General features: G+C 38.5%; 1 protein-coding gene across 2 annotated transcripts in view; it reads left to right on the top strand.

The window, feature by feature from the left end:
- The window catches only part of LRBA (LPS responsive beige-like anchor protein), a 426,487-nt gene extending 412,822 nt beyond the window's left edge, over window positions 1–13,665 (top strand). For both annotated transcript variants that reach the window (XM_075287867.1, XM_075287860.1), the window contains exons 53-56: window positions 2,606–2,707; window positions 2,843–3,039; window positions 11,434–11,585; window positions 11,982–13,665. In XM_075287867.1, the coding sequence (XP_075143968.1) occupies window positions 2,606–2,707; window positions 2,843–3,039; window positions 11,434–11,585; window positions 11,982–12,072 (542 nt within the window). In that variant the 3' untranslated portion in view covers window positions 12,073–13,665. The remainder of the gene's footprint in view (window positions 1–2,605; window positions 2,708–2,842; window positions 3,040–11,433; window positions 11,586–11,981) is intronic.
- Window positions 13,666–13,957: the final 292 nt, after the last annotated feature.

Genomic DNA, 13,957 nt, shown 5'->3' with positions numbered 1-13,957 from the left:
GAAATCTATTGGATTCAGCATGTTGAATCCTTTTGTTGTCTGTCAGTGTAGGTCTTTACAGATTGAGACTTCTTAGACCATTCCTTCATTTTGCCTTTAATTGATAGATCTGTGCTTCATATAATTCATCTTTTATTGACATGGGTTTGTACATTGTGTATGATTTATGATGTTGGTTATTATTTGCTATGCCTCGTTCCCTTTCAATTTGTTAAGTTGTACATTTCTGTCTCCAGGAGTGTTTTAAACCTTCTGCTCATGAATGACAAACACCCAACTTTTTTTTTAGGGCTGATTGTCTGCATTTTTTTCCTGTGTGCATGAGATGTCTTTTTCAATTACACTGTCACACATTCGTCGTAAGGTCAAGATAAAGAACCTCTTGATCTTGCTCAAACTACTCACATGCCAATGGTATAATTTAAAAAAAGGGCCCCCTCCCCTCCCCTCTTCCCTTTTGCAGGTTTTGCTACATGAAAAGAAAAACTCCATGTGCAAAGCATTATTGGAGTTCTAAGCTGTCTGTCTGTGGCGACTGTGTTACCTCTCTCTCTCTTTCATTATAGTGTTTCCCTCCCTCCAAAGTCTCATAAGCAAGAAACTTCTAGCTACAAAACACGACAGCAAAGAGCATTTAGAACTATTACATAACTCCTCCGAGGAAAGAAAATGGATATTAGAACAAAAACAATTATCATCTCTGTTTTATGTCCAAAGATAAAGTCTGTTTATCTATGTTTGCAGATATATCCCTCTAATATAAGAAAACAGTTGAAAATTGTCTATGACATTGATGTCTGATGTTATAGATGCAGTGTATATATTTGTTAGTATAAATACCGATACAAGTGAGAAAAAGGTAGCTGGCCCAACATTAATAGTAAAAAGAAAAAAAGTTCATTTCTCCAGCTTTCCGTGTAGGTGACCATGGGCTCATCCAAATAGTCTATAGTGTAGATGACTGGTGCGGGAACTAACTCCAGTAAAAAGTATATTTAAAGGTGTTGTCTGAGGACTTAAATTTACCTTCATTTATCCGGTGGATTCTTCCTCATGTTCGAGGCTGGTTCTGATCACATGACCCTGGAGTTAGAACCAGTCTGGAACCCCCAGGTCACTCACACCTCCCTCTTTTCTCACTGATAGTTTTGCCTGTGCTATGGGGCCTGGCTTACTATAGTTCCAACTCTCATGTCAATGATGTAGAATCCATTGGATAAATCAAGGTAAATTTGAGTCCTCAGACAACCCCTTTAAATCCAAAATTCCAACTCTTTGAGAAGACAAACCCTTATCCTCAATAGATTTCATGTGACATATATTAATTTCATATTATGCATACTGGCTATAATCTTTAAAATAAAAAAATAAAAATAAATAAAAAACTTTGTTTTGCATGGTCATCCCTGTATATTTTTATTGGGATCTGGTTGTAAATGCCATAGACGCACCACAACGAGTTCTAGCATTTGCGATTCACTGATCCTTAGTTAAAGCCATATCTGTTTTACGTCACCTGTTAGTGGTCTTGTTGTTGGGATGGGCAGGATATATATAGGATGTAGCTGCTGTGCTAGAAAGTGGTATAATATACATTTACAGTAGTGAAGCTGGTTACTCTCAGGGCTGAATTAATGTCTAGGTAGACCCAAAGTGACAATAAGAGAGCAACTTCTTGACTATTTTTTAGTGGAAATTGAGAGAGTAAGAAAGAGAGATTATAAGAGGGGAATATTACTTGCCTAATAATAATGCCACTCTGTACCTAAATAATACCAGAAGACCATGCTGAACCAACATAATTCTGCCATACAGTGAACATATATAACTGTGCTATACACTAACCAAATAACAGTTTTATGTAATGGTTGAGGTTAAGGCAGTCCATCGTGTAGAAATTACTCTATACTATCCAAGTGGGTGGTAACACTTTGGGTTGTCTGGAGGTGGGGTCTATGTATTTTGTATGTCATGCACTGTTACCGCCCATCTGACTAGTGTATGTTAATTTGCATCAACATTAAAAGAGTTCATATCTTTAATATGGCTGGATTTGGATAAACAAAACACTAAAATACTCAATGTTACAGCACCTATAATATGAGGTACAGTATGTCACTGGTTGTTGATTCTCACAGACGAAAATTTAGTTTACCTCTGTATCAAATTTACCATTATCACCATAGCAGAATGCGATGAAGAGTGGATATGACTGCAAACTTTATAAGAGTCAGGCAATCTAATGTATATAGGGGCAGCCTATCTGTCCAGACATCAGGGAAACTAATAGGCATGTTCCGTTTCAGCATTCCTCGTCTTTTTGCTCCTTAAGATAAGTGATGTTGGAGGTGTCTGGCAGCTGCTTATCCCTCCCTACCAATTGTAATAAACATGCATGCTCAGCTGATTCCAGCGGTTTATGGGGGAGTCAAGGGATTTAGCGGTCTTGTGTATGACTAGTTTAAGACAAAGGTATTCATGAATAAAATGCACAAAGTCTGACTATCCTTTCCTGTATTCCTATTTATCTTTTGGTTTTGCAGTCTTTTACAACCATATTCCACAGTAATGGAGACGTTTCTATCACATTTGTTTTTTTGTCTAGATGAGTTTGCTACTCCTCGTGCAATTCTGACTGGCCACGATTGTGAAATTACCTGCGCTTCTGTTTGTGCAGAACTTGGCCTGGTGATAAGTGGTTCCAAAGGTAAGAAGAATCCTTGTAATACCGCCCTTTAAATGTATAATCTCTGTTCTATTCTTCTATAAGACTATTACATGTACGGCATTATTCTATATCCAGATAAGCTGTGATAGGGTTTTCTCATTTTGTATATTTTAGAAGGTCCTTGTTTGATACATTCTATGAATGGAGACCTTTTGAGGACACTGGAGGGCCCTGACAACTGCCTTCGGCCTAAACTTATCCAGGTCTCTAGAGAAGGACATTGTGTGATATACTATGAAAAGGGCCTTTTCTGTGTATTCAGTGTAAATGGGAAGCTCCAGGCCACCAAGGAAATTGATGACAATACACGGGTAAGATTGATTTGTCGTCTTTATATAAGTATATATGTAATGACTCAAACAAGTGCAACAGCTATGTATATTTAGTAAAATGATCATTAAGAGCTATTATTTCTATCAATTTCTCATGTTGAAATTTTTCTTTAGCAGAATACATCCACCATATATACAAAGCAGTTACAGGCCCAATTAGTTTGATAGTTAAAAAATATATTGAAAAGGGATTTTGTCTTTGTTTTTGCGGTGTAAATGATTTTTATGTGTATGAGGTCTCTTTTGCAGTATCTTAGGGGGTTCACACCTGCGCTCGTTGTCCAGTTTGTGCAATCCGGCCGGTTTCCATCTTCTGCCCCGTGAAACTGGACAGGAGACAGAAACCCGCTGGTCAGTTTTAAAGCCCATCACTGGAATGGGTTTGTAAAGCTGACCGCCCATGTGCGTCTTCTACTTGTCCATGGGAAAACAGTTTTTGTTTTTTTTAACTGGACACAAAGTCCTGCATGTCCGACTTTGTGTCCAGCTAAAAAAAAAAACCTGTTACCCCTCGGACAGGCAGAAGACGCACACGGGCGGTCACCTTTGCAAACCCATTAAAGTGAACGGGTTTTTAAACTGACTGCCGTGTTTCCATCTCCAGTTCAGTTTTGCAGGATGGAAACCGGACGGATTGTACAAACTGGACAACAAGCGCAGGTTTGAAAGGGGCATTACTGTGTGTGCGTTTAGAAACAGTATCAAAAACAGGTGGCAGATCTGACTAGGTCTAGGTACAGCCTCTCTGTTCCATAGTGGAGCTAGTCTTGCACGCACACGTGCTGTCCTCTCACTAGATACTGGGGCTCACCCAATCCTGTATTGAACTCATTGGTAGCGCCATCTTCCTGCAGTCTTAGGCCCATTGTACATGACTGTGTGCTTCCAGCTGGACATGAATTAAAACCACAGGTGTTGCACAGGGGGGACACGATGCCCCCCGTGTCCTGCCTGTGCACTGGCCGTCCTTCCACGGCTCTTTTAATAAAATGAATAAGAGCCACTGAAGCAGGGCCGCAAAATAGGACAGGAATAGGACCTGGTCTATATTTTGTTGCATGCACACATGACTATGTAATTCACGGTCATGTCTATGGGTCCATAGAAATGAATGGGCCTGTGTGCTATCCGTGAATTACTTGGATAGCACACTGATCATCACCATGGTCATCTGCAACCAGCCTTAGGATGAGACAACTTTAATTTTAAAAAATGATAACCCATTAACCCAGGGCAGCCTCATTAATGTCATTGATAATGTGGAAAAGAAAGGATGAGGATAATATGAGAAAGGTTGCATTGAAAATTCTGTTCATGCTTTGTACAAGCACAGAAGAGCAGTCAGTGAAATTAAATGATGATGCAATTCAGTGAAGCTCTTTAGTTTATATTCACACAATGGCTTTTGATCCAACTTTTATTTTTGGAGCAGAAATCCAAAGCTGATTCATGGAATTTGCACTTTGCCTTGGCATAGAGATGATCTCCATTGTCATTCAGTGGTGCTAATCCTTCTGTTTCACCTAAAATGAGTGACGGGCCAATGTCATGCCAAATTTAGTACAAGAATACAATACAAAGAGGTTGGCCAAACACATCTATGAAGGAATGGGAATGTAGTCGAAGTAGGAAGACCTTTTGCCAATATGTAGGTTTGTCCACAACCATAGAAACCTACCACTGTGAATTCTGCTTAACACGAGTGAGTGACCTAGGTCATGATTCTGTACAGAGGAGAATTGGTCTTTGCAGTTTAGTAACTTAGAGTAGGCTGAGACAAGTAGTCACATCTCAAATCACAGAGCCGATACTGTAGCATTTGTAATTCCCATTGTCTTTATGCACTGGCAGTACTATTTAGGGTTTCAAGAAAGAGATTTCATGGAAAAGCAACTGATATTTCAGTTTGCTTCATGTTCTGAAATTCCGATAAATCCTTCCACCTTCCTGGACATATACAACAATGTTGCACCCAAGACAGAAACGTCTGTAGGTCTCTTGCCTGTTAAGTCATATTGCATATCAATATCTTATTTTAACAGCGGTCCTGCATGGACTGATCTCAAACAAATGTTTTTCAGGCCCTATATACTGTCTTGGGAGATGGCTAGTTTTGCTTCCCCACTTTCAGCTTTGCAGTGTCCACTCTTGCAATAATAATGTTCCCAATCTGTCACTTTCAGTTGTGATTATGTTGTCAGCCAAGCTAATAAATCTGTAAAATATCTTGAAATCCCTTGCCAGCTAAAACAGTTTCTGCTGTGTTTCAATGTGTGCTGGGAGCTAGAGTTTGTTGCCTGAGGCTGGGGAAGTCCGCGGTCCAGGCAAACACATGTGTACTGCAGCCACATGTTTTTCCCCCCTTCCCCTTTTTCAAAGCAGTCCCTGTTGGGTTTTAGAGTTAAACAATCCACAGCCCCTTTTCCTCTTCTGCTTCTGCACTTTATCATGCTGGCAGGCAAGTGGCAACTGTGTGATTAAAGTCCAGCTCCCCCCCACCCCACCATATGTAATACCTGCCCATGGATGTGGCAGACTGATGTTTTCACTGCTTGCTTCTCAAGTAATAGGAAGGGGGGAGGGTGCTAGAGGTGAAGCCAAGGAAACCTAAGGTCAAGTCCGACTGCCATTGAGTGAATGAGGGGAGTTAAACAGGTTGTGTTTCATGTGTCATGGTAAGCCCCGGCCCACAGGATGTCGACAAAAGTAACAATTTACAATCATCAGACGCAGGACAGAATTCTAATTTACTTTCTTGTAGCCTGCTCATGAAAACTACCAAGAGACCTCCAGACTGCCTGGGGATAGACCCCGTCTAATCAACGCCATACACCTGTTTTTGTTTTAAATGCTGCATTGCTGAGCGGAGCCGCAGCCAACGGCACGTCAAAGCACATCTACCATGCAATGTTTAGACGTCAAAATGAATAAGTTGGATGGAAAGGAAATCCACTTCTTAAACCGAGCTGTTACCTGAGGCAAAGACACTAGCTCGTGCAACCCAAGGGATCCAATTATTTGCTTTGTCTGGAGATTGGAAAGGGCACAGTAGCTGCCTACATGCCATAATCGACAGGATAGAAGGGATTTCTTTGTTTGTGTTTAAGTAAATAATAGAAGCTTATGGCAACATTGTTGTTTCAGAAACATAAGTGAAGCTATTTGTTCTGTGTTCTTCCATTGCCGGCCCTAGGAAATATTCTACTGTCACTTCATTGACTGACACTGTGCATTTCATCAGAGAAAGGAATAGTGTGTGATAGATATATATATATATATATATATATATATATATATATATATATATCCTTCTGTGTAGAGCATCTGTAAACCATTGAATCAAACTGGATATCTCTCATAGACCGAGTTAAGGTGTGAGGTCTGTATTGATGGCCTATGTGGAATATTTACTTACATCTGTTTATACTCTATAGTCTTTTAGATCTTGGTGGTTTCTGGTGCTGCCCTTGTTGCCTTCGATTGTACAATGCTAAAATTCAGAGTTTTGCCATGGAATCAATAGATATAACCGGCTCCATTACACCATTCTCCATTATTTATATAGTGATGCATAGCCTTACTAGGAAGCCTAATCTGCTATATCCCCTGTTTTGGAGCTACAGATATATTTCAAAATCTATTTTTAATACAATGTGAATATAATAAATTTAGTAATATATTTATTAGAACATAAAATACATAAATAATTTTTCCTATATACATTCTGTGCAGTGGAGAGTCTTTTCTTGAAAGATAGCAGTGCCATAAGAGCTCCTTGACTCACCGTGTAGCAGAGTTTAGCAGCTGCAGTGATCTGTGTGTTCTCCAGCAGCCCCTCCCCCCTCCAACTATCTCCATAAGCTTTGAAAAGTGAAAAAGTAACTTACCCTGAGAATTGGAGAAGAAAATGTTATTTATTTTATAAGATATATTACAATATGTCTTCTATTCACCTGTACTATCCAAGTGAGAGAAGTTGTTTTATGGTTAGGGCTACGCTGTAATTCTCAGGACTGGTACAAGTCCTGGTAGTCAGGATAACTCGTTTTCTTCATATTGCTGGTGTCAGGAAGTGTCTGTACTAGGGGTTTGTAACATTGTTTAGTAGCCCATCATCAAAGCACTGAGTCATGGGAAGAACATCCAGCGTGCCATTCTCTACTTTAGCCGACTTTCAGAAGATCTACTTTTTTTCTCTCATTTTTACTTTAAGAAAGTTCTCTTTGAAAGCTAGTTCATATTTTCTGGAAGGGTCTGTTCTTCAGTAGCTACATATATTTCCTAATGTTTTTCTTTATGTCCAGTCTCAAACCTTGCCATATTTCTTATCATTTTTGCTGTTAGATTTGACTAACTCCCTCTACAAGGCCTGTGATCATATTTACTTTCTTCACTTTATTCTTATCTTTTCCTCCTTCACTCCCCCTTGTCACTTGATGCTAGACAGTCCACATTAAGATTTTCTGACTCATCAGCTTTACATATCATATATTTTCCAAACATGAAAAGGTTAGTCTTATAGCATCTATATGTCATGTCTATGGAAAAGCAGATATGGGAAATAAGTCCTTATTCTGCATTACATGCTTGTATTCCTCTACTGAAGAATAAAGCTGCTTTTACTATACAATGTTTAAGTTATATTTCAAAGAAATACATTTTAATGTAGTGGGTTTTTTGTTTTCTTTCACCAAAGTTTGGGATTATTTTGTATTATGATATAAGGAGAACAAGCAAAGCCCTGCAGTTCTTATACTCCGTAGTAGGTGATGTGCACAAAGATGGACTAGTTTACGTGGGGAATAACATTTGTCAATATACTCATTGTACCATCTGAGCAAGCATAGTAGTATATACACCATGCCGATCACACTGATTCTTATATTTTCACAGTGCTGTGGGGACACACAGGCCTTATCTTTTTGCTTCCTCTTCTTATTCCTTATTGTACACACAAGACAAACGCTCAGAGATATGTTCATAGTGTTTGCTTTGATATGAGCATATCTGTTGAGGGGTCTTTATTTATTTCAATATTTTTGCAGGTTATGTAATGGGTCACCTCTTAAACATAGACACATCCATGCTTTTGAAAGAAGTGTTTCATTTAGTCTCTGCTTTCCCAGGTGATTCTTATGGAGGTTGCGCGGGGAATATATTGTCAGGGTCTGAGGTTGCTAGGTGGGGTGGCATAGACACACAAGTCCAGTTTCCTTTAGTCCAAAACAAAGGTAGAGTTTTATTTTCATTCAAAAAGGTAGTGCAGCAACAAAAGGAAACAATACAAAAATAAATACCTGCCCGGCTAGGCTCTAACTGAACATAGAATAGGTTACCTCACCTAGGATAACAGAAATCTAAAAGCCAGTTGAATCACTCAGGACACAGCTCCAAAAATATGACCTCTTTCTTTGGCTCTCCAGCCAAACTCTGCCCCCAGTCTGCTGCTAGAGCTGGCTTCTTAAGCCTCCCTTGATAAGCAGACTCTCTGCAGCTGATACGCTGCTGGAACATCCCCAAAGTGTGGACTGGAGGGGGGTGGATTGACAGGTCCCACTGTCAACCTACCTGTCATTCCTAAAAATCCAGCCCAATACTGAGCATTTACCAAAATGTTCAGCAGACGAAAGTTGTCTGCTGAGAACAAACATTTCTTCTGGAGTTTCTCATCTCACCCACCTTAGTAGTCTGGGTGAGACGTACACCCCCTCCATTACCTGACCGGCTATCTGCTTACAATATCTTATCTGTGCACAAGTAGTGGAAGCTTTTATGACCCAGAATTGGTATTATTTATTAAGCTTGCCCATAAGGTATAGTGAGTACACTGCCAAAAAATATTCCACATAACCCCTTACTTTTTATGTTCAAAATAGCCCTCATCCATATTACGTTATATATCCTGACCAGTTATAGGGCTATAGGACCTGTTATTCCTTCTTTCATACCTAGAATACATGCCTAGTAACAGTGTATAGGTATGCATAAATGCTCATTTAGTCGACTGTCGTGCAGTTCAAATTGGACGGATTTGACACTATCTCATTGAGGTTCAGTGCGGCCATTTTTTCATGCAGACCCTAATTCATCTGAATACGGGCTTAGTGATTCTGTAGGAAGGGTTTACTGTTCATCATTTGTATGTAAGGAGTATGAGTGTGGTATTCATTTATACATGCAGACAATTGTGTGTAGATCCGTAGGTCATACAGCACAAGGTCACATATTTGTAAATGTAAAATCCGATATAAAGTTTATTTTCCCATTAGAAATACCAAAATAAAATTTACAACCCAGAACATTCAGCTTTCCTAGGAGGAAGATTGTGAACTCCTAAAACACATCCAGATATTGGATAATCTGAATAGATGGCAGTAATTTAATAAAGACACTGGAGGAATCATTTTCTCAGGTTATAAAAGGGTTAAAGATTAATGGCTTTAATTTGCCTCTTACTATAGAATTTCTCTCATAAAACGCTTAGAATATAAAAAGTCACTGAACCATGACGGGAAGGTTAATGGATTTTCTTCAGATGAATTTTCTAAGTGTAGCAAATAATTATTTGTCATGGTAATAATTGCAATTCAGAAATGGCCTCAGGGGATCGCAGCAGAGCAAACAAGGGATCAGATGAGTATTGATTCAGCTTATGTAATAATCTATGGAGAGGATACATGCTCTCTCCTATCCTTCTGTATAGTCAACACAGACTGCCATTGTTCACACTGAGTGTGGCCTCCTATAGGAAAAGTTGTAACTTGTGTAGTACAGTACAGTTCGGCGCTGTATACGGTCATACCTTTTAAAGGAGTCCATATATGATGATGATGTATTCCAAAAATCCTCAAAACCCACATAACCTAGAGATTAAACTAACCACAATATTAGCTCTGTTCATTCTCTAGACACTGACATAGTTTCCTTACTGATATTTGCCATTTGTGATGTGGTTGGGGGGCCTTGTTGTATCAGCACACCTTTTGTTATTGTTGTTGTCATTTTTTTTTTTTTTTTTGTATTGTTTTACTGTATTTATCACAAACTGACAAAAAAATTCTATTAAAAATTACTTAATAAAGTAATTAAAAGACATATTGACATTCATAGAGATTCATCTTATTTCCATCTTTAGCATTCTCCTTCTTTCTTGCTTCTGCATCTGTTTTCCTTCTCCCATTCCCATTACACCAATCTCCCACATTACATTCTTTATTCAGTTATTTTTTCTTTACCTTATCTTGTATTATTATTATTTATTATTATTATTATTATTATTATTATTATTATTATTATTATTATTATTATTAATAGTAGTAGTAGTAGTAGTAGTAGTAGTAGTAGTAGTAGTAGTAGTAGTAGTAGTAGTAGTAGTAGTATTAATAATATAGAAATGTCTATGCTTTTTGCTGGAGGCTTACAGTATAGATGAGGTTCTGGTCCCCTACAAGGGTTTAGGGCCTTAAAGGAAGTGTACCGGTTTAGCTTTTTATTGGATATCCTCAGGATTGAAGTCAGAAGGAGGTGATCTGCAGTGACGGCAATCGGACAGAGCTTAACTTCTTCCAATCTTCTATACTGTATAGGACAGGCATGAGAAGTGGCTCTGTACAGCTGATCAGTCCAAGGGATGGCTGTTAGCCCCCAACTGATCAGGTTTTCATGGTCTATCCCGAAGATGGGCTATAGCAAGCTTGACACTAGACAAACCCCCCCCCCCCCCAGTGCTTTTCAAATGATGCGCGTGGCGCCCTTAACTGCGGTCTTCTGCAGGCATTATCTGCAAACCTCTCTGGCACTTTGATGGCCCAGAAGCTCTCAAAGATTTTTTTTTTTTTTTTTTTAAATCAAATCCACTCTCGATGGCGCCCATATCTGGCCTTTGTGGTAAGATGTGAACATATGATGTGTATGTGTGTGTAAATACATATAGAGAAAGAGAGAGAGGTTCTGTGTATGTAGAACTGAAACGTTGCAGTTGGAATAAACCCACCCATCACTTTTTATTCAGCAATTTGGAGTGCTACCTGCTCCTTATATACTTGGGTATGGAGAGACCCCATGCTGGGTCCATTTGGCTTTGTATCCTCCCTAGGAAGGATTCTATACATGGTGCTGCTCATGACTTCATTGGACTCTATAGAGAGAGTGTGAGTGAGAGCCCTATCAGTCTAAACTGCATCTTACTCTATATCCTGATTTTTTTTATGTGTTTTTTTTGTTTTTTTTCCCTAAAATGTTTCCTGTAGTAGTTAGTGATCAGAAGGAATATAAATGTGGCAATGGAAGATGTTTCATACGGTATGTTCATTAGTACGCTATGTTGATTCCTATGCATCTATAGTCTAACTTGTGATGTGTTATATCTCCTAGGCGATACTGTTGAGTCGAGATGGACAGTACCTGTTAACAGGAGGAGACAGCGGAGTTGTCATGATTTGGCAAGTTTGTGACTTGAAACATCTCTTTGCCTACCCAGGCTGTGATGCTGGTATCCGATCCATGGCCATGTCCTTTGACCAAAGGTGAGATTTAGTTAGTTATTGAAGCCTGCTGTGTGCTTTGACAACCAAGACACTATTTCACACAAAAGAAGTGATCTGTCTTTAAAACTGTCAATCCATCTCCTGCAGAAATAACATCCTTCATTGTATGCTCAAACTTCATCCTACATATAGTAGCTCATAAAAGTTCTTGTAGGCACGGCCCAGCTTATTCTGTAAATCCTAGAGAAGTTGTATGACTTTTATTACCCCGAGACACAATCATCCCTTTTGGTTATATGAGAGGAATAAATGGGAATTGGCAGCTGGTTTTATGTGACAGAATGTTCATAGTGAAATGTAATAATTTTTAATAAGGATATAGATGTGTCTTTGCCTATGTACTGTATGTGATTGACGGTTTCCCTCCACTTTCAGGTGTATAATGACTGGCATGGCATCAGGGAGCATCGTGCTTTTCTACAACGACTTTAACCGCTGGCACCACGAATATCAGACCAGATATTGATACCAAGCAAGCTGTGGATACATTACTGATGCACTGAAACGCTCACTTCCGTCAGGCTGTGAAAGCCACATGCCACTGCATAGGTCCTTAGAAATGGCTCTATTACATCTGAATGTAATTTATCAAAACTCAAATCAGCAACTATTTTTAGAATTAATTGCTATTTTTGTAGACCTTGCTTTACATTTTTTGTGGGATGAGAAACTCGCTGAAGTATAAAGGCTGCTGGGTTATGTAGTAAAATATATATATAAAGAAATATATATTTTTTAGTCCTAAGGAGACGTTTATTTTCATCTGTGTATCTGGAAAGTAAGCTTGGTGGCCGGATAATTTACGCCAGGTCTTTCACAATGACTAGCTTTTCTCTATCTTGATTTTAGCTGAGTGTGGTTGAGGAATGCTTCTCTTCAGACATTTTAATCTACAACCTTTCATACATTTTATGCCATTCCTGCAGTACGTTTTTTCTTTTTTTCCTTTCTTTCCCAAAATGATTGTACTACTATGGCACTGAAAAATTCAGGGTTAGAGAATAACTGTATTTATGGTTAATTGTGTAAAATTCTGAAGAAATGGGTTCCATCTTGATACCAGAGCACTTTGTTCAATCATAGATAACCCATAGGGATTTAATAGGGAATATAATAGGTGGGATAATAATATAATGAATACTATGAGAAACTAAACATCGCCAGTAAAAGTAGTGGGATGCAGGTATAGCTCTGATAGGGTAAAGCATTGAATGAGATTAGAATAAAAAAAAAAAGCTCCCTTCTAGAAACAGCGCCACTTTTGTCCATGGCCTGTGTCTGGCATTGCAGCTCAGCCAAATTTGAATAATTGAGCTGACTTGTAATATCAAGCAGAGCTCATAGACATAGTTGGTGTTTCTACAAGGAAACTGATGGTTTTTTTTAATCTCATACGATTGACCGAAAAAATATCCTCCTTGGTGACCAGATATGAGACATTTGTACTATTGATGTCATGTTTCAGTGGAGCTGATGTTACATCTCTCGTAAATGTGTTTATATACATTTCTATGTGAATATGTTTATATCCAGCAGAACATAGACGTCATCTTAAAATATGCAGACATTTTCAGTGTCTTAGGAAAGATCCACCTTTGTTTTCGTATGATTTTCTTAGATACAGATTCCTCCTCCTCATCCTCTATCTTGGTTACTATTAGTTGTAGCACCAAATCATATTGATAAAACGGTTTGTAATAAGTGTCTGGTGCTCCCGGGCAGTTCTAAAGTAATAATGTAAACTAAACAACGTATTTTGTTCTTGCATAGTCTTTACCTTTTTCTACAAGATTGCTGTGCAGAATTATGTGAACCTATTTGTGAAAAAAAGAACTGTATTGTTTCGTAAGTCTGTATTGCATAAAGATTTGTTTGTACTTTGTGATCTGTTTGTGAGCTGAACCGACATTCCACATCTTTCTTAAGACTTTGTCTACTGGCTTGCTGGTACAGCTCACCCTTTTCTACTCATTCAGTGACAATCTTTTCAGTAGCTCAAGTGTGGGATCCAGTAAGTTTGAATGGATAAAAATAAATAAAATGGAATTTGTAATTGAAAGTTGTTCTTGTTATGTCATTTGATTTTTACCCATCTATAAGTTAGTCAAGAAGAAAACTTGGAGGAGCTTTTTATCGAACGGTCTTGTTTCTGAAATAGACCTATATGTTAAAGTAGCATGCTATACCTGGAGAATCAAAATGTGATGTTATTACTGGGGGTACAGAGAGATAAGAGTTGCCTCTGTTTGAAAATGTGTCTCTGTGTATTGTAATTTAGTGAATAACTTATTGATAGCTTTATTGTGAAGTTATGTGCTCCCCTCTAGGAGCACCTCATATGTAATCCTCTG

This window comes from Leptodactylus fuscus, chromosome 1 (genome assembly GCF_031893055.1).
Source record: "Leptodactylus fuscus isolate aLepFus1 chromosome 1, aLepFus1.hap2, whole genome shotgun sequence".
NCBI lineage: Eukaryota > Metazoa > Chordata > Amphibia > Anura > Leptodactylidae > Leptodactylus > Leptodactylus fuscus.
The sequence above is the reverse complement of the archived record's forward strand: the minus strand, read 5'-3'. Positions and strand labels throughout refer to the sequence as shown.